Genomic DNA, 24,011 nt, shown 5'->3' on the forward strand with positions numbered 1-24,011 from the left:
CCGCGGGGGCCCTCGGCCCCTGGGCGTGGGCACAGGCTGTGGCCCAGGGCTGAGGAGGAAGGGGCTAGAATCCACCCCCGAGCCTGGCTGCCCATGTGAACCAGCCGGGCCGCGGGGCCAGCTCAGCCTCGGTCACAGCTGCTCCCTAGTCCCCACGCGGGTGGCCTGTCACAGCTGTCCCTGTCCTTGCAGGTGGGGCCAGCAAGTCCTCCCTGTCTCCCTCCCCGAGGCAGTGGTCAGCCTGGCTGCCCCCCTCCGGGCCCAGGCAGACGGGAAGCTCCGTGGGCAGCCGTGGCTCTGGGACCTGCACCCTCGGGGCCCCCGGTTGCGTGGCAGCCTTGCCACAGCTGGGCCTGCCCTGGGTCGTGGCCACAGCTCAGAGGAGGAGCTCAGCCGTGAGACCACACAGTGCACGCCACCCTCGATGCAAGAGGACAAGCGGGGCGTCGTGATGCTGGAGGGCAGACACCAGGACACAGGAGACAGGGCTCAGGTGGGACAACATGAGCTTTATTTGCTCTTGAAATGGTTACAACAGTCACGACACGTCACGGCCGGGCCACAGCCACCGGCGGCACAGGAACGTCCCGCCCCGTGGCTGCAGAGCAGTGCCCAGCGCAGGCCTCTGGTCCTTGCCCGTCTGACCTCCGCCCCTGGCTCCTGGGACCAGCAGGCTCTCCACCAGCGGGCTCACCTCCCCGACCCACAACTAACGGAGCGGGAGGAGCCAGTCTTGTCAACCTGGGCATCGATCGCCCTGGCAGATCGACACAGGGACCCTCAGGCCCCATCACCCCTCCTGTGTCTCCTCCTGCCCCCTCCCCCCCGCCTTCTCCCCAGCTTCTCGTGCCCCTTCCTCTTGCTGACAACACGTGCCCTGACCGCCCTGCACAGTCGAGCATCCTGGAGACAGTCTGGCTCTTGCATTTTCTCCCCAAGACCTGCGGCTTCTTGGTATGCGCGTGGAAGCTGGGGACGTGGGGACAAAACCCCCCACGGAAGATGCTGCTGCAGAAGTGGGGAGACACCCCGCCCCCCTTTACATCAGAGCCCCCACCGTCCCAGCTCTGGGACGGCCAAGGGCAGGAGGCCGAGGCGCCAAGTCCGGAGAAGCCCCGAGACCTAGGCCATGTCACTACAAACAGGCAGGTTTAATCCTTTATTAGAAACCATGCAAACTTTAATACAAAAAATACAAGTGCAGCCAGAGTCTTCGCGTCAGTGATTCCCGGGCTCTGCAGCCTTCCCACGCAGCCCGCTGGGACCCCTGCAGGCTGGCCGCGCCTCGCCGCGCCTCTTGCTCCCTCGTCAGGCTCCAGGGACGTGGGGTGGCCTCGGTCTCAGGCCTTTATTTTTCAATCTCTGGACCTGATTTCCCAAATACCCGCCCGCGTCCGGACGCCTCGGCTCCCTGGGGGCTGAGGGTCGAGTGTCCCAGGCCTGCAGGGCCCCTCCCAGCACTGACCTGCCTCCCACCAGATCCCAGGAATGAGACCGACGTGCCAACCCCAGCCTCTTGGTTAGAGAAGCAAAGCAGCATCCATGCCAAATGCCAGAGCCACCCGTCCACACTCACCAGCCCCTCGCGGGCTCCCTGCGCACCCCACACCCGGCACCTGCCCTGCCCACACCGCCTCGGGGCCCCGAGCTGCCAGGCCCCAGCCTGACCTGCTGGGGGTCTGAGATCTCCCCTCCCGGTTTCCTTTAAAAACACCTGCTGAGGACTTTCCTTTAGACATGACTTCAACCTGCACAACTACTCCACCAGTTCTTAGGTTATTTTAAAAAAGGGGTAAAACAAGGAAAAGAAGTATGGCAGCAGCTAGAGGCAGGGAGGCAGCGGGGACAGGCAGCCTGGCCCTCACTGGGGGGGGGGGGGGGCAGCACGAGGGGTCTGGCACCCCCTGCGGTGGCATCAGTGTGGGCAAAGGGAGAGGCAGTGGCTTAGCGAGCTCCAGGGGACACTCGGGGCTGGGTGTCCATCATGTGGACACGCCCTCTTCCCTCCAGGTGGACCCAGCAAGGAGGGAGGGTGTGTCTGTTTTTCTTGGGTTTGGTCTAAAAAACCCAAAGAGGAGGTTGGAATCTGGTTCCTTCCTCTGAGACCCCCCAAGATCCCATTTGAGCCTCCCCTACGCCCTTCTCCCCAGCTTCCCCCTGGAGCAGTGATGCAAGGATGGCCAGGAGCTGGGCCTGGGGCAGGGGCTGAGGAGGTGTGGGCACTGCTGCTGCCCTAGGCAAGCGAAGGGGGGGGGGGGCTGAGGGCTGCCCTGCACCCAAGTAGTCAGGTCTAGTGGGCAGCCCGGGGGAGGGAGCCAAAGGCCCGGGTGCCTGAGCTGGGGCCACCAAGGAAGTGGGGGGGGCGAGAGACAATGTCGGCCCCGTGGTCGGTGCGGGCCTTGGCGTTTGCCCGGAACGTCAGCCTGTAGGTCTCAATCTGCAGGGACACGGGAGGCGGGACGGGAGAGGGAACGAGGGAGACAAGAGGGCAACAGGGGACGGAGACGAGACCAGAATGTCAGCGTTAGATGCCTGGAAAATAAAAGGTCGCTGCGTTACGATCGAGGCCACACTCGGGCAGCACAGAGGCGTGTCCACTCCGCCGGTGGCAGGGCCCCCGGCTGCCCGCAGGCCCAGCCCAGCCACTTACTTGTCTCCTGGATCTGGCAGTCCAAGGCCTGGGCCTCCCTTTGGTCACCACCCCCTGCCAGGGCGGTGTGGCCACTGAGGCCACCGGCTGACGTGGGGGCGCCAGCTTCGGGCGCAGCCTCAGGGACAGCCAGCTCCTCCCCAGCGGGGGGGCCCGGGCTCGGAGGGGCCTCGCTGCCGCCGCCCTCAGTCTACAATGAAACAGTGGACACGCAGGGTCAGTCCGAGAGGGAGTGGGATGGAGTGACGGCGGGCTTCACACACAGCTCCCCCCTCCGCCGGCCCTGACCCCTCTGATTAAGGAGACGCCAGGCCAGGTGCCCCCACCCCTCCACACCCCTGAGGGGCTCCTGGCGGGCGGCCAGCACAGGGGAGCTTGCTCCAAGCCTGCGCCCCGACAACGGCAGCCGTGACAGCAGGTCGGCAGCCGGGCCCGGCCGGTCAGTGTCAGGAACTGATCTCAACAGCAACAGAGAAAGGGACGTAACGTGACTGATGACCAGACCACAGGACGTGGGGTCAGAAAGGCCAGTGCGAACCGTGAGGCCTTGAGCAAGTGACTACGACCAGCTAGCGCCCCTGCTGGTGTGTCTAGATGCCGAGGAGGGCGGGACACAGGGTGGGCGGGGCCCAGCGCAGGCGTGTGTGTGTGTGTGTGTGTGTGTGTGTGTGTGTGTGTGTGTGTGTGTATGTGCGGGGGGGGGTGTCGGTGAGCAGGTCACAGCAGCTGCTGGGTCCCTCTCCTCCGCTCCTTTCCAGCGCAGAAGCTGGAGGCGACACCCTCTACCCGCCGATGACATGGAGGGAAGGACAGACAGCCTCTTGGCACAGGAGGGTCTTACAGGACAGTGGAGGGAGGGAGGGAGGGAGGACAGAGGAGGGGCAGGGAGGAGAGGCCCAGCCAGTCCAACGGGGACGCTCTGCAGGGAGCGAGTGCTCACCACCGTCCCTCCAGAGGCCGGGCCACCAGGCCTGCTGAGGGGCGGGAGCTGTGTGCTCCTGCTCCCGGCTGAGAGCAGCCTGGGGTGGACCCGTCTCCACAGCCCTCAGGCAGCGGGGACTGTGTGTGGCCTGTGCCCAGCCCACGTCCCTCTGCACGTGGCTGAAAAGAGCCCAAGGCAGGCCGGCCATGGCCTAGGACAAGGTCTGTGCCCGCTGGGGTCTCACTCCCTGCCTCGCCCAGGACTGATGGTGGACGATGGGAACAGCACTGTGTGGGGAAACATGACTCCTGAAGAGACTGAGGGGCGGCGACAGGCCCACCTGCTGGGACCCAGACTCCCCTGCACCCCCACTCCTCCCGCTTCGTCCCCCAAGGACCCGCTCACTACCTTCACGGCCCCGCCCGCAGGCAGGTGGCCCACGTTATCCAGGGACCCCACCTTGGCCTGGGCCTTCTCCTTGAAGTTCAACTTCTGACTCTCAATCTTGACATCTCCTCCACCTGGAACCAAGAGGGCACCGGTTACTAAGGTGGCGGAGAGATGCCCGCGGGCAGGGACGGGAGCCGGGCACGGAATCCCCGTGTGGCCAGGGCTGCTCAGTGCTCGATGCAGAAACGGGGACACGGGCCTGCTCCCAGGGCGGAGGGAGACGAGGCGGCTCCGTGAACGTGCTGTCAGGACAGGGCTGCTGGTCTGTCAGGGGGAACCGCTCCACAGAGCAGTCCGTCCCCCGCAGGGTCGCAGCCACAGCTCACAGCTGCCGGCCGGGCGGAGCGCAGGCGCAGCCTGAGGCGCCGCTAAGGGCCAGGTGGCACCTCCCTGACAGTGCAGGGTGCGCCGGCCCCAGGGTCAGGCCCTGGCCCCACAGCTGCTGGCACTGAGTTGGGAAGCCACTTGTCCAAAGTCACCGCCAACCAGTGACACAGCCAGATGGGAAGGTGGGCGGCCCAGCGTCTCACCAGTCGCACTGTAGTGACAAGAGGGAGGCACAGGCCTGGGGCCTGTGAGCGGGGGAGGGCCACAGGGGGGCGCAGGGTCAAGGGCCAGCCCCCCTCACGGCCTGGAAGCCTAGAAAGGTGGCTTTCCTTCGAGCCGCCTCCTCTCAGCTCACGTCACACACTGACCCCTGGTGCTCGACACGTGGCTGGGGCCTCCACACGGAGCCCGCCTCCCGCAGAGCTGACCTCCAGCCACAGTGGCCCTGGGAGGAGGTCACCAGAGGGGGTTCCAGAGGGAAGAGGGGAGGGAGGAGTTGGTTGGGGCTGAACCATCTCCATCGCTGTCGAGGGAAGCATTCTACCAGGGACGAGGGCAGGGAGCTCCTGACCTAAGCAGCCCACGCGACTGGGTGAGGCTCGCCCCGCCAGCCCGTGTGCCCGCCGCTGCAGCGCTGGGACAATTTCCTCCTGAACTGACCGTGTCCGGGCCCCACCCCGGAGCCCGGGAACGCCCTCCCCACGTCCTGGTCGGCAGCACCGGCACACCGCGCGCCAAGATGAAGCCCCTGCAGACGCAGCCTCGACTCCCGCTCCTCCCGCTCCCTGAGGGGCAGGACTGCACTGTCCTCCGCTGAGTCCCGGGGCAGGCGGGCCAGGACCACTGTGCAATGGCAGACAGAGGGTGAAAGCCCGCTGGCCGGGCACCAGGGAAGGGAGGGACGCTCACCGGGCTTGTGCTTGATGTTGGCCTTGGACCCACACTTGGAGGAGACCTTGGAGATGTCCACCTTCTTGCTCTGAATCTGAACCTGAGAAGAAAATGACAAAAACCAACACTGCCTCAGAGGGAGAACGTGCTGGCAAGGCCAAGGCCACACTCCCTTTACAGCCCTGGCATCCAAGTTCGATGTTTTCTCCCCTCTGTGAGCTCCTATCTGTCTGTTCAAGGTCAGGGTCACCTCCCAAAAGTGCTTGAAAGAGCCCTGATCCACCCTGGCCCGGCGTGTAGCCAGACCAAACCCGTTTCCACGGCATCTCCGCCCCCTCCAGGCAACCCGACAGCCTTCCTCCCTTTTCTGATCCCACTCTCCTGACACCCCTCCTGCTCCACCTCCAACCCGCCCGCCCACTCCTCGCCCAGAGGTCAACGACAGCAACGTTCCGGCCTGTTTCCTGCCAGTTCTTTCCAGTGCATCTCCCCTATGTATCAATCATCTATCTATCATCTATCAATCATCTACCATCGATACACGCATCAGGTAAGACGGCCAACAGGCTCTCGTCGAACCCGCCGTGCAGGAGCCGTGCAGAAACACCGTGGCTCCGGGCTGCAGGCAGGTCTAATCAGGAGAGAGCCTCTGTGGACAGAGCCCCCCACGGGACCCAGGGGCCTGCGAGTGGCAGCTGCTCCGTGCTTCTGCCACGGGAAGAGCCTGGCTCTCCACACCGCCCCCTCCGCGCAGGGGCCCTCAGAGCCGCCAGCCTCCGCCTCCTGGTGGCTGTCACCGCAGCGCCAGTACCGGCTGCCCAGGCCTTGTCCTCCTTGTCAGAAACCGGGTCTCCACCGTGTGCCCAGGGGACAGAGTTCCCGCCCACAGCCCCGGGCCTGGCACGGAGTAACTCCCCACCATCAGCAGCCTGTCTGAGCCCCTCAGGCTTGCATTTTGTAAACGCTTTCACGTGCTTTCCTTTTAGCGGAGGAGAAGGCCTCCTGAAGCTCCGGGACACCTCTAGCAACTGTCCATCTGTCCAGCCTGCCCAGTGCTGCATGCGCACAGACACGGACGTGGAAGCATCGAAGAGTCCTCGCCGTGGCCACCTGACACTGTTGGGAGGCCGCCTGCCGAGCCACCGTCCCTCTCCCTAATGGAGCCCTCTCTGCCGTCCCCGGCCCAGCAGGCCCCGCACGCGCTCAGAGGCCGCCTTCTCCCACCCTTCCGGGCTCGAGCTCAACTCCGCCTCTTCTTCACATCGCCTCCCGGACGGTCATCAGCAACCACTGGACAGCGACTGCTTCAGGAATTCAGCAACTGTCCCCAGAGCACCTCCCACCGCCAGAACACAGCCACTTGGTCTCATCCTCGCCACAAGGCTGCCCTGCTCCCGGGCAGGACCCGCGGGAAGTGGCGGCTGAAAAGCAGCTGATCGCGCACGGCCCTGCGCCACCTGCGAGGCAGGCGCTCCCCGAAGTGTGGAGCCCACACGTTCCGTGACGGGGTCTGCCCTCGAACCCTCCACTCCCTGACCTCGTGCCTCGTTCTCAGAGGGCAGTGGGTGAGGGGTCTCACGTGAAGATATACCCCAGCCGGCAGCTACAGGAGCCGTGCCCCGGGCGCTCAGGGCCGTGTGGGCATCGACAGCTGACAACATCCCAAGAAAGGACCAGAAAAACGACGCAACCTGCTTCCTGAACCCACACGACCGGGGAGAGGGTCACAGCAGGCAGCAGAGAGCCCTGGCTGGTGGCTCGGTGGTTGTGGGTTTGACTCCCGGTCAAGGGCACAGACCTGGGTTGCAGGTTCAATCCCCAGCCCCAGTCAGGGCATGTGTGGGAGGCCACCCATCAATGTGTGTCTCTCTCTCTTCCCTCTCTCCCTCCTTCCCACCCTCTCTCTCTAAAGCTCAATGAAATATCCTCGGGTGAGGATCAACAACAACAGAGCGGTAAGAAAAGGTAAGCCTGAATCAATCTAAAGACAGGGAAGGAGAAAGGAACGTGTTAAATGAGGCGACAGCCAGCAGAATCCAGATTCCAGGACCACCACTCGCTGGCCGCCGCGCGGCGGGGCCACGGGAAACGAGGCCGGAGTGCTGCACAGCAGGAAGCCTCAGAGCGAGGGCACATCCAGCATCATCACAGCCCAGGACCTGACTGCATCCCGATTCAACACGCAAACCCGTCACGGGCTGTACACACGTGCGCACTGCAGACTGCTCACCGTTCAGACTGCGACCGGACTATCTGCACAGGACGGTTTACCCAGGACTGGCTCCAGAACAAGTGGGGCGGGCACGTGGAGACTGGCCACAGACAAAGGAGCTGGCAAAGGCACAGCCCGCCACGTCACTGTCTGTCACTTGTGTTCGTTTGGAAATCTCTAAATGAGGCGGTTTGAGGCTTCACCGCCTCCGAGACGTGGCCCCGCCTCGCGGAGTGGAGGACCCGCATCCCTTTCCTCCCGGCTCCTCCCCTCCCCCCACGCGCAGCTTCAGGCGCCAGGTGCTGCTTCCACGGCCCAGGCCCAAGGCTGGCCCCCAGTGGAGCCCCACAGCCGTGCCCTCACACGGCCAAGCCCCAGCCACGGACCTGGGGACGCCCGGGGCCGAGCCGGTGTCAGTGCTGCTACTGAAGTGACCCTGCAGCAGGTCTGGGCAGACACCGTCCTCGGGAGGGGGAAGGGGGTTAAAGCTGCTGCCAAGTTGGAAGGTGGGATCACCCACAGAAGTAGCTGCTAAGTTCCCTCCCTGTCCCCCTGACTCGGCCCCTGGGGGGTGTCTGGGGGGAGGTGGTGGAGTGTGACCCTGCTCCCAGCCCCGCCCCCAGGGGAACTCCGGCACCTCTACGGGGAGGGCACGCGGCCAGCCCTTCCTGAGCGGCAGGCTGACCTGCTGGCTCCGCCGAGGGGCTGAGGTGGGGGCGAGAGCACCGCAGCCCGGGTGCTCACGGCCCCCCAGGAAACAGCTCTCGGGCAGAATCCCAATGCCCCGCTGTTCACAGGAGTCTCCCCAAATGGAGGTGCTTTAAACAAGGACATCCCCAAGGAAGGCCTGCTGATGCCGTGTCGGAGTGTGAAGACCACAGCAGGCGACAGGTGACGGTTATGTTCAGAGCTCTCACATACACCGCACAACACACAGTGCATGTGTCACACACACAGGCACCCCAGTTCCCTCTGAGACCCCTCCACCCTGTTTCCATCAGGCCCAAGGCTGAGAGGAAAAGGGAGGCCAGGCCTTTGAGTGTCGCCCACAGCCCTGGCTGGTGTGGCTCAGTGGATAGAGCATTGGCCTGCGGACTGAAGGGTCCCGGGTTCGATTCCAGTCAAGGGCAGATGCCCGGGTTGCAGGCTCGATCCCCAGTGTGGGGCGTGCAGGAGGCAGCCGATCCATGATTCTCTCTCATCACTGATGTTTCTACGTTTCCCTTCCTCTCGGAGATCAGTAACATACACTAGTATTTAAAGAGGAAAAAAAAAGCAAGTGTCGCCCACCTCAGCCGACCCCACACCAGGCTGGCTAAGGTCTGGCAACTGCCCCACCTGAAGGCAGAGCCAGAGCTCCTGCCCACACGGGAGGGACACGGGGGAGGCGATGTGGAAGGAGGCGAACAAGGGGGGCTGTGGGGCAGGAAGGGGCGCAGCCCGGCTGCATTCCTCCCGCCAGACCTGCCGTGAGGGCGCCTGCAGGTCACGGGCAGGATGGCAGGACCACAGGGCAGGGGCACGGAGCCTGGACAGCACAAGGATGAGCAGGCAGGACGGCTGTCTCCGGGGCGGACAGAAGCTGGTGGAGGAGCAGGAAGGACAGGGCTGCCCAGGAAGTCTCCAGCCGCCCGGCCCCGCGCAGAGTCCCGCTGCCCGCGCTGCCACAGGGACACATGGCAAACGCGCAGGGTGCTCTTCCCACACGGACCACGGACACTTCTCCCGCCTCCCGCCTCCCAGCACAGGTCTCGGCGGCACGGAAGAGCAGCGTGACAGAAAGGATGTCTGATGGGACAGGGAAAGGGACAGAAAGAGGAGGAAAAGGGACTAAAAGAGGAAAGAACTAGGAAAGGAATGAATGGGGGAAGGAGCAGGAAGGAGAGAGGCGGTCAGGAGAGGCGAGGAGAAGAGCAGGAGGGCCAGCGCCGGAGAGGGCAGAGGGGAGGCCGGAGAGGGCAGAGGGGAGGCCGGAGGGGGCAGAGGAGAGGCCGGAGGGGGCAGAGGGGAGGCCGGAGGGGGCAGAGGGGAGGCCGGAGGGGGCAGAGGGGAGGCCGGAGGGGGCAGAGGGGAGGCTGGAGGGGGCAGAGGGGAGGCCGGAGGGGGCAGAGCCGTGCACGGACTCCCTGCCCTACAAGGACCAGGATGGCCCGGGAGGACCTGCACCGCCCCAGGCTCCCGGCAGGGCAGGCCCCCAGGAGCGGCCCCTGCCTGGCCAGGCCTCTGACGCAGCTGCAGAGCAGCCAGGCGCCCACTCAGGGCTGACGAGATGCTGAGGGAGGGGCGCCCCGTGGCACAGGGTGTGGCTCCTCCGTGTGCCCCAGGTGGCCGAGGCCGAGGGCCAGGCTGGTACTTACGTTGCCGCCTCCAGGGACATGCTTAATATTGTCCTTGGAGCCGCACTTGGACTGAACATGGCTGTAGCTCAGTTTTTTGGAGACTATCTGGACCTGGAGTGTCAGAACAGAGAAAACAACACAGAGGGGAGGGCTGGTTACTGACACGGGGCGGCAGGGAGGCCACACGTGATCACATGACCAACAGAGAGGGGTTAGAACTCCGCCCCCACCTCCAGCAGGACAGCTGTGGGAAGCAGAGAAGGACCTGAAGGAGGAAACGGGTGAGGACAGTCCGCGCGAGGACAGAGCAGGTGTTTGCAGAGGTGCTCCCTGGCGCTACCACTGCTCGGCGGGGCGGGCGGCGGTTCCCTCCCTGAGATCTGGGCCAGCCCCTCCCCAGGGAGGTACTTCCTTTCGGCCTGGGGCCTGGAGCGGCTGCAGCGGAGCCTGTGGGAGGCCCGGCCGCTGGGAGAAGCACTGGGCAGTGGGCTCACTGGCACAGTCCTGGACACCAGGGGGCACGGCTCGCAGCCCAGCAGCTTCCCACGAAAGCCCGGGACATGGAGGGTGAGGTGGGGACCAGGGGCGAGGCCTCCAGGCGCCCAGGCCTGTGGGCCGCACACGGCCCTGCACACGAGCGAGCGGCTGCCCCTGGAATGCAGCACACCAAGGCCCGGCTTCTCCCGCGGCCTTCTCAAGGAGGAGCAGCTGCCAGCTTCCCAGCTTCCTAGCTTCCTAGCTTCCTTGCTTCCTTCCTCCCTCCCTCCTTCCCTTCCCTTCCGAGCCCTTTGCAAATGACACAGCTCCCCACAGAACAGAGAAATCCACGCTGACAGACTCCACCCCAAACACCTCGCCATTTCTGGCTTCTTTGCAAACACTTCCCAATAAAAACCCTGGTCTGCACCAGGGCCCCCAGGATCACCCAGGAGCCACGGTGCACCTTCCTCTCTGCCCGAGGTACCGAGTCCTCGGGCTGAGACCCTCCTGGCTCTTAGAGGCGGAGCCTTTGGCCAGAGGCCACCCAGCTGCACAGCAAGCAGGAGGGCCTGGTGCCCGGCGGGGCGAAGGCCAAGAACCTGCAGGGCCAGCTGGCCTCTGCCCTCCAGCTGGTGCGCGACCGTGCTGGGTGGGCTTCCCCTGTACTGAGCACCCTAACTTTCTGCTAAGACATGACTTGGGGGGTCAGGACAAACCAAGCCACCCCCATCCCCAGCAGTGTTGTGAGAGGGGCCTGCTAGTTCAGCTTAAGCACAGGGTCTCCGGGATTCCAGGTGCCAGAAGACAGCAGTGCCATGCCCTCCTGAGGAAGAACGGGTGCTCTGAGTGTGAGTGTGAGTGTGAGTGCGCGCGGGTAACAGCTGCATGTCAGATCAAGGTCAGTGTGAAGGAAGTGATTGACAGCTGTAGATCCAACTGAACATTTAGTCCCCAAAGCACTAATGAGTCCGGACGGTTAACTCTCAGGGTTGGTAAGGAATGTTCCTGATGGGAAACACGGAGGCAGCACAGGGAGAGCACGGAGCTGGGAGGACAGGAGAGCGCAGGAGGGCGGCTGTGCGTTGACCTGCAAGAGGCAGGTCCCGGACACTCACTTTCCCCGCAGGTGCCCTCTGTGCGCTCACGCCTGGGCCAGCGGGCTTAGTGGCCGCGTGAGGGTCAGGTTTTCGAGCTGCAGCTGCTGCCTCTGTTCTTTCCTCTACTTTGGCCTAGACGGAGATGAAGGAAGGGCACATGTCAAAACAAGGACAAGAGCCAGATGCCAAGAAAGAAAGAAGGCTGGGGACTCGAATCCAGGCCAGGCAGAAGCAGGTCACCCTCGCTCCTGGGAAAAAACACCCATTTCCCAGGCGAGACCCGCCAGAGGGAGGAGCTGCAGACCAAAGCGGGAGCCGCGAGGAGAGCAGCCGGCATCACGGAGACCCGGCAGGCGGGGGCTCGATGAGCCACTCTGCTCTGAGCGTGGCTGTGGCTACCGTTTTCCAACCACAATGTCCTCCCACCCCAACTTCCATCTGTCCCAAGCGTCCGTGGTCACAGCGAGCCACTCCTGGAGACGTGTGTCACGCCCTGCAGGTGTGTGGGACAGAAAAACGGAACCACCAGAGCGAGCCCCTCAGCGCCCCCCACGGCAGCGCAGAAGAGCCTAAGGCGCGTGCAGGATGGGGGCTGGCCAGGCGGCTCAGCCTGAGACCTGGGGGGGCCGCCAGAGCCCGGCCCCGGAGGCCCTCACCCCAGGCCAATCCTCTTTGCGGGAGGGTCTTCCCACTGCAGCAGGATCCTGCCTCATCTTGGACCTCTTCCCTTTTTTAACAGCTCGGATTGCAGCCAGGTAAGTGTCCTGCCCGGGGTGGGTGGTGGCGGAGAGGGGCTGGGGTGACGTAGATGACAAGGCTGCACTCAGGGACTGGGTAGTGGACCCTGCCATCACCTCCTTCACACACCAAGTCGCCCTGGTTGCTGACAGTTAACAAGTAACTCCAGGACGGACGCAAACAGAAAGGCCCGCGGGCCTTCTCCATCACGACACCCCTCAGCACTTCCTTCGTGTGGGGCGGCCACGGCCACCAGGACACCCTCATCCTGCACAGACGCTCCTGCCGCTCCCCGCGCAGTGAGACCCGGACCAACCAGCCGCGTCCCCCGCCTGTCCCTGCAGTCCCAGCGTCTCCTCTGTCCATGTTGTAAAGAACCTTTGGTCTCCAAGCGAACTGTGAGCCTGAACCCACACACAGAGCAGGAGCCCGAGGCCAATGGGAAGCGAAGGCGCAGCCCTCAGCCCACCCCTCCCAGCTCCACGCCTGCCTCCCCTCCCTGGTGCCCGGGGTTGCGGTGAGGACATGGCGGGGACAGCACTGGACGTGGCGGGGAAAGAAGCCAGGGCCCGCATCGGAGGACCCACGGCCCCTGGACCCACCCGGCCTCCTCCGGGCTGGTGCTTGATGTTTTCCGTGGAGCCGACCTTGGCGCGGACGTTCTTCAGATCAGGGATGGACGCGCTGGTCGCCGGGCGGCTCAGCCTGGGGGCCGAGGAGCTGGGCCTGGCTGACGTGGGCTTCTTGTCCACGGCAAGAGTCCCAGAGGGCCGGGGAGACACGGGGGTGGGCTTGACACGACCGGGAGCTGCGCCTGCTGGGGAGGCCGCCCCCGGGCCAGTGGCCGTCTTCCTCGCGGTACTGTTGGAGCTGCTCTTTGCGCGGCTCAGGTCAGCTGGAAGGTGGGAGTGGGAGACAAGGGTTCAGGGGAGAGAGCCTACGGGAGCCGGAAAGCCACGGAAGACGTGGGGGTTGAAGTTGGGGCCCCACCAAGTGGGGGCGTTACCTGGCGCAGACTTCGTAACGGTCTTCTTGACGTCTGCGGGCTTCCCCTCAGTCTTGGTGCCTGCACAAACATGCACTGCTCAGAACAGCCTTTAGCGAACGGACCTGAAGGGCACGCCCAGGACTGGGATTCATTCATTCACCCACTCAACAGTCGCTCAATGTCCGCCGAGCCAGGGGCTCAGATGGCCTCTGGGACAGCCGAGTATTAGGACCACGTGAAGCCACGCCCGCTGCAGGGCACAAGGGCGGCATCGTGTCTCCTCTTTCCCGGTCTTGACACCGCCTTCCACACGCCTTAGACACAGGCGACCAGCATGCGCCTATGGAGCTGAAGGGCCTAATTCTTGTCAGGTAGCCGGTAACTACCCTGTGCTGGTGCATGGGGACACTGGGAAAGGAATCATGAGTCTCCCTATAATTCAGGACAGTCCTCTTCACTCACGGTTTTCCTGAACATACGTGCCTGCCACCTCCCAGGGAGACCAAGGCTGCCACTTGCCCACACGCCGCCGAGGACTGACACAGACCTGCACAGCCCGTGGCGCGGCCGCGGCAAGTCCCACTCTCTTCCCCACCGTCCCACAGGGAGGGGTGACCACACTCACCAGCAGGCCTCCTGGGCAGGGGCATGGGGGCGCTCCTGCTGCTCGGCCCGGCTGAGGCCACAGAGGCGGCTGCGGGGGCCTTTGGAGCGGCCTGGGTGCTCCTGGAGCCGGGCCTGGAGGCCGAGGCCGAGGCGGGCTTGGACGGCGTGGCCTTCTTCTCGGGAGCCTTCGCCTCTGCAACAGGCTGAGAGCAGGAAAGCGGGAGTAAGAGCTGCACGGCAGCAGCAGCCCGGCAAGTCCTGGCGCAGGGCCCTCCCCAGACGCACAGCCAGAGCGCAGGGCCCGGGGCCTGGAGCTACTGACAGGCAGCACCGCGGGGCAGGGGCCCGTGCTCCAGGGAGCGGAGACACTGGCCCGTAGGTGCTGTGGGACGGGGTCAGGAACAGTGAGCGCACGACCTCAAGCCAACCTGCCTGCTGAGAATGAATGGCCCTGAAAAGTACCCCTCCCCACACCTGTGCCTCAGGCTCCACTGCGGGAAGCACTGATGTGTTTAGTGGATTAAATACTTGGCCAACAATGAACAGGTACATACAAAGAACAAAAATTTTACACGCTGTCTCGTCAAAAAGGAGGACCCATGCAACACTTCCCACAGTGAAGGTGAGAAGGACGTCCAGTCCAGTCCGCCTTCTGGCTCAGCTGTGCCTGGTGGTGCTGGGCAGCCAGGGCTGCAGCGGGAGAACACGGGCCCAGTCTGCCCCCAGCTCAGGGTCCCTGGGCGATCACCGAGCCGCTCTGGGCTCAGCTCCTGTCTGCACTCAGGTCGGGACAGAGGGTCCCAGGGCAGCTCAGAGAACAGGTGACGGCGGGACAGAGGGGGGGGGGGGGGTCGGGGCCCGAGGTGACCACGGGGGAATGAGCAGCACAGGTGCACAGCCTGACGGAGCAGAGCGGGTCTCAGGCACACAGGCACCTGGTCACTGTTCCGTGGAGCCTGGGCGCTGTCACTAGCCAGGAGGCGAAGGAGCCAGCGCAGCCCCCTGCACCCTGCTCCTCAGGAGAGGAAGCCCAGCCCAGACCCCGTGGGCCCGGCCTTGAGCTCCCAGAGAAACTCCCTCTTCCCCCTCGTTCTCAGACGCTGTTTTCCAAAAGTCAAGAACAGCAGTCAGCTGGGTAGGTGCGGACCAGAAAGCGTCCCTGCTGACACGTGACCCTTCCTCGTCTGAGAGAGGACGTCTTGGTTTCCCGGCCGGGATTTCAACCTGGGTTACACTTCTTCGGCTCCACCCGTTTTCTTTACAAAGTTAGAGTCAGACTCTCAGACACTGTGACCCGGAGCCTGTTTCCCATGTGACTTCAAAGACATCAGCTGATGTCCAGGCCCTTCCCACACGAACTGAGCTGTGAGGCAGACAGACCCGCCCTCTCCCCCCGGAGGGCCTGCTCCACACTGACCATTTCCGGGCAATAATGTGAGGTGACCGGGGAACCGGGAAAGCCGCAGACGCAGCCCCGTGAGAGGGGCCTAGTGCCCAAAGCAAAGAAAGGGACCCCGCGCTGCCGGCCGGCTGAGCCCGGCGGCGAGAACCGAGCACAAAGGGAGGGGTCGGTTCCCTCCCGCAGGATGATGGGAGGGAAGGACAAAGAAGGGGACCGGTTGGGGATATGATGCGGGAATTACAGCAAAAATGAGAACCTGACAGTTTGTGGAGAGGAGAGGGAACCTGTGACAAGGGTGTGAGCAGTAAGAGGAAGGGGAGCTGGCGCGAGGAGGAGAACCAAGCACGGGCAGAGCCAGGGCAGGGAAGGTACGAAGCACAGAGGCCTTGGGGGGGGGGGGGGGCTGCCTCAGGGCCCCCAGGCCGACTGTCCAGCCTTTTTCCTGGCCCTCCCAGCCCCACCAGCTGACTGCACGTGGGCAGCAGCGGGAGCCTGTCTCCAGGCCGGGCACGCCGAGGGGAGGCCTGCCCTGCGCAGAGCTTAGGCGACACTTACCTTGGGCCTGGCGTCCTTGGCAGGTGACGCGGAAAGCCTGGCGGTGGTGGCCGCGGGGCGTTTGGGCGGGGCAGCGGGCCCCGAGCCCGAGGCGGGGCTCATGGGCTTTTTAGTCGGCGCCCCCAAGGTGGTGGGCGCTGGTTGCTTAGGGAGAGGAGTGGGCTGTGTTTTGGCTTTCGGTGTTGAAGTCTTTGCAGGATGAGTTGTGGCCAAAGGCTTTAAGTTGATTTGTTGGTGTTGGTTGTTTTTTTTAAATAGGCCAACATCAAACACACAGACAAGAACAAAAACAAAATGTAAAAAAAGTATAAATTGCACAATTCAAAGCAAAATTATAAGCAAGGAGGAGAGATGCAACTGAAAATGAGCCTTCCTTTTTCCTGAGTTCAGTACACAGCAGAGAGGCACCAGGACAGAGAAGAAACGGGACTGTTTCTCAATGACCTGCCACCAACTCCAGCAGCTTGCCACCTAAGATTTAAGTTCCGTGGCAGCTTTAACATTAACTAACTTTTGGTGGCTGTGACAACTCTATGAAAAAGTGACCAGCAGGCGCCTAGGTTACTGTTACCTGCACCCCGATGAGGCAATCTGCTTCCTGTGTAAGACCACACGAAAGTGTGCATTTTGAACTTAGAACCAATTAGTTTCTGAAGCTATGCCTCACCTTAAAAATTTGTGTTCCCGTTCATGAATGCAGATTTTAGAATCTATTTCTTTTCTTTTCTTTTTTTTGGTTAAGCCTCACCCGAGGATATTTTTCCATTGATTTTTAGAGAGAGTGAAAGGGAGGTGAGAGACACAGAGAGAAGTATCGATGTGAGAGAGACACACCAATTGGCTGCCTCCTGCATGCACCCTGACCAGGGCCGGGGTCAAGCCTGCAACCAAGGTATGTGCCTTTGACCGGAATCAAACCTGGGACCCTACAGTCCGTGGGCCGACTCTCTATCCACTGAGGCAAACCGGCTGGGGCTAGACTACTGAAAAAGAGTTCTGGGATTCCTTTTGCTGCAGAACATTTCTACAGATACTCAGGATAATAGGGTCAAAGGCAGCGATATGAAGGTCTGAGTTAGGCCATATGGTAAAATGGGAATATTACCATAATATGAAGCACATCCAAATTTGAGAAAAGACTAGTAACAACTCAGAAAAAAGAAACTTCACTCACGACTCAAGCAAGACTAGCTGAAGGACCATCACGAGAGCGAGCGACAGCAGTACGAGGTGACCCACCATTCTGGCACCTACCTTGGCTTTCTTCTCGGGGCTTGGCGGGAGCTCCTTGTTTGGAGGGGCAGTGATGTCATTTCCGGTCACGCTCGCAGCGGCTTGTCCTTCTTCTGGCCTGGGTACTCCTAGGGGAGGAAGCTACGCTAAGCAAATGGCTTTCACACCCATTTCAAAAATGCGAGTCTCAGCAGAGACACAACTAACTAGCACTTCGCTCTGAAGAGCGTCCACAGGGCTGTGCCGCTGGAATGGGGACAAGGCTCCCGCGCTCCCTCACTGCGCCCGAGGGGTCCGATTCCAGAGATCCGGCGGCCTGTCCCGGGGGAGGCAACCTAAGTGGGATTTGCACACGTGATCAAGGTAAGGAAAAGGCCCTTCACTCCCGGCTTCCCTCCCCTGGAGACAGAGGCAAAGGGTTCTGTCGCCCAACCAGCTCCCCGAGCACACAGGAGCCTCCTCTCCGTGCATCTCCGGAACAAAGGCGCACCGATGGGCTCCGTGCCAGGAGATCACGCGTGTCCTCCTCTTCCTTCCTCTCCCTGCGAAGCACACTGCGAGGGCGTGAGCTCAGCGCGATCAATTCCGGCACTGACCCCGATTCCCAACACGGCAGGACACCCGGGAAACCAGACCCGGCCGGAAACAAAGCCTCCCGCCCAGGGCTCTGCCCAGCAGCACCGCAGCGGCGCCCCCCTCCCCGCCCCCCCCCCGCCCCCAGAGCACTAAATGCCACTGCACTCGGCCTGGCCTGGGGACCCCCTTCTCACTGCCACAGATTCAGAAGCCACAAAAGTAACTTTGACGACAGAAAAATAAAAACCCGCAGAGGCCAAAGTAACAAAAAAAGACAAGTGATAAACAGGGAAAAAAACAACATGTGAACTTCACATCAAAGACAAAGAAATTTTTATGTAAATTACTCCTATAAATCAGCACCTCCTATAAAGACCCAGTAGAAAAATGGCCAAAGAGTATGAACAGTTTATAGAAATACAAATCACGTTTGAAAGAAAATATGTCCAGTCTTTAAGAAAAATGAAAATTAAAACTGCCCAGATATGCTACTTTTAACCTAACATATTGTCAAAAGATCTAAAATTTGAAAGTAACTGTTGGGGACAATGTGAGGACATACACTGCTGGCACGTGTGTGAGACGGAACAACTCATACGCAGGGCATTCTCGCAGTGTCTCTGAAATGACAAGTGCAGATCAACTCTAATCCAGAAACCGAACTTCCAAAAGCGTACGCCTCAGAGATGCAGCCATACACCTGCACCACAGCCAACGTCACGGTCTTCTGCTTGTCCATCCTCACCCAAGGATATTTCCCCATTGGTTTTTAGAGAGAAAGGAAGGGAGGAGAGACAGAGGGAGAGAGACACATCGATTGGTTACCTCTGACCAGGGCCAGGGGTTGAGCCAGCAACCGAGGTACATGCCCTAGATCAGAACTGAACCCGGGACCCTTCAGTCCACAGGCCAACGCCCCTTCCACTGAGCCAAACCGGCCAGGGCCAACATCGTGGTCTTTTATCAGAGCACTGTTATTAAAAGCAAAGGCCTGAAATAATCCAGACACACATTAATAAGAAACTGATTATATCAATGTAAACTCAGAATCTGAAAAAGCACCAAAAATTCTTTTGTGATTGATAGAGAACAATCTCTAAGTGAAAAAAAGGATAGGAAGAAAAAAGCCAGGCACAGAACAGTATGCATAACATAAAACCATTTGTCTAGAAAAGAATGGGAGAAAATACATTTCTATTACAAATACACCTGTATGTGATTTTTAAAATCTTTGGGCCCGGCCAGTGTGGCTGAGTGTCGACCTAGGAACCAGGAGGTCATGGTTCGATTCCCAGTCAGGGCACACGCCTGGGTTGTGGGCTCAATCCCCAGTGTGGGGCCTGCAGGGAAGAGCCGATCAATGATTCCCTCTCATTGATGTTTCTCTCCCTCTCCCTTCCTCTCTGAAATCTAGATACATCGAAGAAAGGAAAACAACAGCGTCATGCCAGGTGGGCAGCAACGCCTTGGCACAGCAGAGCTGATGCCTTACCCAGTGCGTCCCTTCTGCCCGCAGCCCGACCGCCGAGCGCTCCGGGGGCCGGGATCTTCAGGGACCAACACGACCTCCTGCAAGCCTCACTGCCCGTGACATAACCGTGCAGCCCCTCAACCTGCACAGCGAACGCCCAGCGAAGAGCACGTGAGCGACGCACAGCACGAGTGTGTCCCTCTCAGACGGTGTTTCTTGCCACGACCCGCAGCCTCTGCCAACTGTTAGCAACCACTACCTCTACGTCCCCCCAGCTAAAAAAAGTGTGAAACAGAACTCAACTGCTCCACAGACCTGCTCCCTTCTGTTGGATCTTCCCATTACTACCTGCTGGGAAACCCAGGGTTCAAAACACCTCTCTCTCTCTCTCTCTCTCTCTCTCTCTCTCTCTCTCTCTCACACACACACACACACACACACACACATCACCCAGTGTTCCAGTCCAGCTGACCCCACCTCTTGCTGCATTTCCCGTCACGACGCTGGTATTTCACCTGCTACTACTGAATTTAATGGTCGTAACAGGATTTTTTGCCTCCAATCCATCTTCTCTCTTCCAGTATCGTGTCTACTTAGAACAGGTGAGTCTTTATTTCTGTCACAGGCAATCCCAGTGTTCTGAACACTAGGTGACCCTGAAACCTCATGAGGGCATTTGACACTTGGGCTCCAAACCACTTCCCAGACCTCCTCCCCTCACTGGTTCTGCCACAATGCGGGTGGCTCTGGCCTCGTGCCCAGCCCGCACCTTTCTCCAGGAGCCTCCAGGTGAAGTGACGGGTCTGAATGGGAAGACTGGTTATCAGCCTGTGGTATCTGGCAAACAGCTATCGGGACCAAGCTGAGCCAATAAGATACATTTACTCGCTCTTTCTCTAAAAGAAAACTTCAATTAAGTAACCTTGGGTCCCTGAGATTTAAGGTAACGTAGAGCGGGACACGAGCCCCAACTAGGTCAACCAATGTCCTGTACAGACCAGAGTCACAAAGAAAGCAGACAGGAAGAGACGGCGGAGAAAATACAGCTTCTGGGAGGGAGGAGGGGAGCACTCTGAGGGAGAAGCACAGGTCCCGGGAGAGACACGGCTGCAGGCTGGCTACTCTTCCCATCGGGCTCTCTACAGCCTGTCGTGAGCGTTTTGTAAACGGGAGTTCCTCTGAGTGGGTAGCCGTCCTCTGCGGTCCAATGGTTCCCAGGAGCCTGCCCCCCAGACACTCGTCCTGGCTCTGCTAACGGAGGCGTGCTGTCTGGGCCCTCTGCCTGGAAGCTTTCCTCAGCATCGTCAGCACCCTCGGGGTCCAAGGCCACCTTTTCCAAAAAGTGCCCACGATTTACCACCCTCTCACCAACACTCCCATCGAAACGGGGTCGTAACCTAGACAGTGCGGGGTGCTGGCACGTGGCAGGCGTGCCGACTGCATTCGTCTTCACACAGCACCTGGCAGAATCAGCGAACATTTATCAGGTGAGTGGATCAGCGGAGTTTGCCAGTCATTTAAAAATTTTTCCATCGGTATGAACTTCAGTTAGCGTGAACTCGGAGGAACTTGGTCTGAAATAAACAAAAGTCTTCACGCATCACCACCGCGAAGGCCTCGGGCACTTGGGGATCAGCACAGAGACAGACCCAGGCCACGAGCGATGGCGTTTCAGCCACAAGCAGGACACCTGCGCTCCTCCGGCGTGGAGTCACCGAAACCACTGGGGACACAGGGCGCTCCTTTGTCCGTCTCCATTAAAAAGAAACCACCTGTCAGTCTTAAAGGTCCCCTCCAAGTACCCCTTTCCTAGAAAATAACACATCTACTTTTAAGAGAAAAAGAGTAAAATATTTCATTAAAAATGTCCTGAGATAAATATTAGAGAAAACGGTTCCTAGGAAAAGAGGCCATTTTTACAAACAAAACCCATTAAATCCCCGTCAGCCAACACGCTTACGAAGGATGCCCTTTGTGCGCAAGCTGGACTCAAGGGAAACAGCGTTCTTAGACCGCCAATGAGATGGGGGGGCGGGGGCAGGAAGACAGACACAGGGACAGCCATCAGGACCGCAGCACTCAGCGCTGATTAAGTGAAGTCTCCTCTCTCCTGTCCTTTTCTCCCCACAAACCCTCCCAACCCGCACACCGAAAGAGAAAACCAGAAGCAAGGCAGGTCAACCGTGAGGAAGAGGGAGGAGTACTGAACAGCCAGCTTCAGCAGGCTCTTCTTCGGCTGGAAGCCAGTGAGACGGGAGACCGCTCCCACCCAGACTGCGCTCCTAGGAGGCCAGCGCTGACACCCCGCGGCACAGGCAGGTTTCAGAGAGAAGTCAGGTCGGCTGTGACTGCCTGGCATGGACAGGGGGCTGAGGGGGTGGGAGACGAGGTGACAGGAGGTCCAGGAAGGGCTCATTTCTTATGTCCACCACCCTCTGACCCCACCCACCCTCCACCGAGCCCACCTCCTCAGCCCACACTCTCTGTGCTGCCACTGTGCACTCCCCGGCAGGGAATTCGCTTCCCAGGCCTCAGACAGGCTGCCTGCCGCTCCTGCCGCCATCTGTCACTCGGGCTCCTTCCTCGCTGCCTGCTTGTTCCCATGGAGGCAAAATTTAGGAACATACCATCACGTGGGGTCTCCTCGCACAGGAACGATGGGGCGCTCTGGGCAGCGGGGACCTCGACTTCCTTCTCCCCTGCCAGAGCCCCCTGTCCTGGCTGTTGCTCACCTGCCTGGCAGACGTGGGGGCATGAATCGGTGCTGGCTCCACTAACATCTTCCCGGCCCTTGTCCTGGCTGCTCACTTCAGGAATCCGCTCCAGCTCACCCTGGAGACGCAGCCCCGCAGCGCCCAGCTCCTTCCTCCCCGCGCTGCTGCCGCAGCTGCTGTCCAAGGGGGTCGATGCCTCCCTCTTCTTGGCCGCTGCTTCCTCGCAGATGGAAGGAGGGGGCTCTTCGGTGGACAGGATGGGCAGCTCCCCAGGGTTCAATCTGCAGCCAGCTGTCTGCTCCTCGGCCACGGTCATGGAGCGCCTGACGGCAGGAGCCCCCCGTGTGCTGGGCGTAGGAATGGGCTCTGGGCTGCTGGGGAGAGGCTGCAGGCCAGCAGGGAGCTCGTCTCGGGCGGGGAGCTCAGGGTACTTGTCTGCGAGGTGGACAGCGGGGGGCACTGCGAGGTGGGAGCACTCAGACAGGGCCCGGCGCACGGCCTTCTTCTGCTGGGCTCCGGCCAACAAAGCCCCCTCCTCGCGAGGACTCCGCCTCTCCAGCTCCTGGTCCTGGCCTCGGGCCTGAGCGCAGGCACTCGAGCATTCCTGGGGGACCTCCACCAGAGTGACGGGTGGCGTGGCAGTGGGGGGGTGCTCGGCAGTGGGGGCTGGGTGGGCCACGGCCATAGGTAATGCGGACCCACGTTCCCGCTGACCCGAGGTCTCACTCCCCCCCTCACCCCCCTGGCAGCCAGGAGCGGTGCCATGCTCCTGTCCTGGAGCTGCTGCCCTGGAGCCCGGCCAGCCTGAAGCCACTGGGTGAGCGCTGGGGTTCCCAACACTGGTTTCCGGCTCCCTCCCAGGGAGGTCAGCAGCCCCGGGGAGATCCAGGTCTGGCTGGCGCTTGGTCTCCGGCCCGTCCTTCCCTGCCACCAGCTCCTGCACTGAGGAGGCTTTGTTTCTGTCCGGCCCCTCCCTGGGCTCCAGCTGGACGCGGGCTGCCTTCTGGTGACCCGAGCTCCCCTCCGAGGCACGGCAGGAGCCTGACACGACATACCTGCGGCCAGGGGGGCCCGAGCTCGCTGGATGCTCCCTGCTCTGCACGCCGGTGCCCAGCTCTTTGTCTAGCTTCCCCTCAAAGAAGCAGAGCTGCGTCGGCTCCAGGAAGCTGGCGTTTTTCACAAGCCCGTCTTGCAGCTGCCCATCCATGCTGACATTGAGCCCGATTTCATTCAGTTTGCCCTCTGTCCTCTGCCACTCAAACCCAGCGTGGCTGATTTCTTTGGGGGCGTCCATCGGCCCCCTGCAGGCTTGCCCCAACAGAGCTGCTGTCCCGGGCCCAGTGCAACGCGGCCTCTCCCGCAGCCCCCCGCTCCTGGGGCTCGACACCGCCTGGAGCAGGAGCGCACGGAGCCGGCAGTGACATCACAGCAGTCCCAGCATTCACGACAAGCCCATCGCCCCCCCCTTCCCCCCCCCCCCGACTCCTCACAACGCACGCGGTGGGCGCTAAAACCGTTACGAGCTTTACAGAGAGGAGGAAAGAGGGAGTGGAAGGGAAAGAGAAAGGACGAACTGTGCCACTTCTGCATGTTCACATGCCCCGGGGAGACGAACACGTGATTTCTGCAGACAGCACTCAGTCAGTGCTGCACTCTACCGCCCGGGGCCATGGGTGCTGAGGGCAGGTCACTCTGCTCTCACTGCTATGGATCCGCGTGACCACATACTCCCTTAGCTGACCCGGCACCCACTCAGAAAACTGTTTTAAAAATAAGCCAGACTCAGCTGCCAACCCCCAGCCATAACCCTTAAAGAACACTGATTCCACAAAATCGCTCAAAATTTCACTTAATCCCCCGAATGTCATATGAAAATTGGAGGCATTTATTTCTCAGAGGAAGCGCGGGTTTGCTGTCATAGCAACCTACCAACCTCACTTGAAAACAGATTGGAACGGAGTCCCCAGGGCCCAGGGAGAGCTTCCTCGGAGCCCTGCGTGTGGCAGTTCCACACAGGAACACAGGGCCCGCGGGAAGGCGCGGCATCTCAGGGCTTCGGGGACGGATCCAGTTACAAGACACTCATGTGACAACAGAGCCCTCACTTTCCACCCCGGCCCCTGCGCCCCTGGGTTCCTTGGACAAGCTGGTGTCCACCCTCAGCACCGCCTGCTCCTTCCAGCCCACGAGCATTCCGCTGCCATGTGAACATGGTGGGCAGTTCAGCCTCCTCCGACCTCCGAAAGGTAGGAGCCCTGGCCGTCGGTGGCTGGGGTTTGCCCGCCCCTCAGAGCCAGTGCCCTCTTGAATGCAGCGTGGTCCTTTGCTGCCCTGGCCTTTGAGCTTATAAATTGTACATT

General features: G+C 61.3%; 1 protein-coding gene across 4 annotated transcripts in view; it reads right to left on the reverse strand.

The window, feature by feature from the left end:
* Positions 1–2,296: 2,296 nt before the first annotated feature.
* The window catches only part of LOC307113808 (microtubule-associated protein 4-like), a 115,894-nt gene continuing 94,179 nt past the window's right edge, over positions 2,297–24,011 (reverse strand). Inside the window, exons 1-12 of one of the 4 annotated variants that reach the window (XM_079795747.1) lie at positions 21,670–23,088; positions 16,912–17,018; positions 15,658–15,873; positions 13,720–13,903; positions 13,113–13,172; positions 12,709–13,001; positions 11,387–11,500; positions 9,810–9,902; positions 5,259–5,340; positions 3,981–4,093; positions 2,651–2,840; positions 2,298–2,532 (exon numbers count right to left, since the gene is read on the reverse strand). In XM_079795747.1, the coding sequence (XP_079651873.1) occupies positions 2,525–2,532; positions 2,651–2,840; positions 3,981–4,093; positions 5,259–5,340; positions 9,810–9,902; positions 11,387–11,500; positions 12,709–13,001; positions 13,113–13,172; positions 13,720–13,903; positions 15,658–15,873; positions 16,912–17,018; positions 21,670–22,945 (2,736 nt within the window). In that variant the 5' untranslated portion in view covers positions 22,946–23,088 and the 3' untranslated portion in view covers positions 2,298–2,524. Of the gene's footprint in view, positions 2,533–2,650; positions 2,841–3,980; positions 4,094–5,258; positions 5,341–9,809; positions 9,903–11,386; positions 11,501–12,708; positions 13,002–13,112; positions 13,173–13,719; positions 13,904–15,657; positions 15,874–16,911; positions 17,019–21,669; positions 23,089–24,011 lie in introns of those variants that run through there. The other 3 variants (XM_079795745.1, XM_079795746.1, XM_079795744.1) reach the window with 3 other exon arrangements.

The sequence above is a fragment of the Cnephaeus nilssonii genome (genome assembly GCF_951640355.1).
Source record: "Cnephaeus nilssonii genome assembly, chromosome: 17".
NCBI lineage: Eukaryota > Metazoa > Chordata > Mammalia > Chiroptera > Vespertilionidae > Cnephaeus > Cnephaeus nilssonii.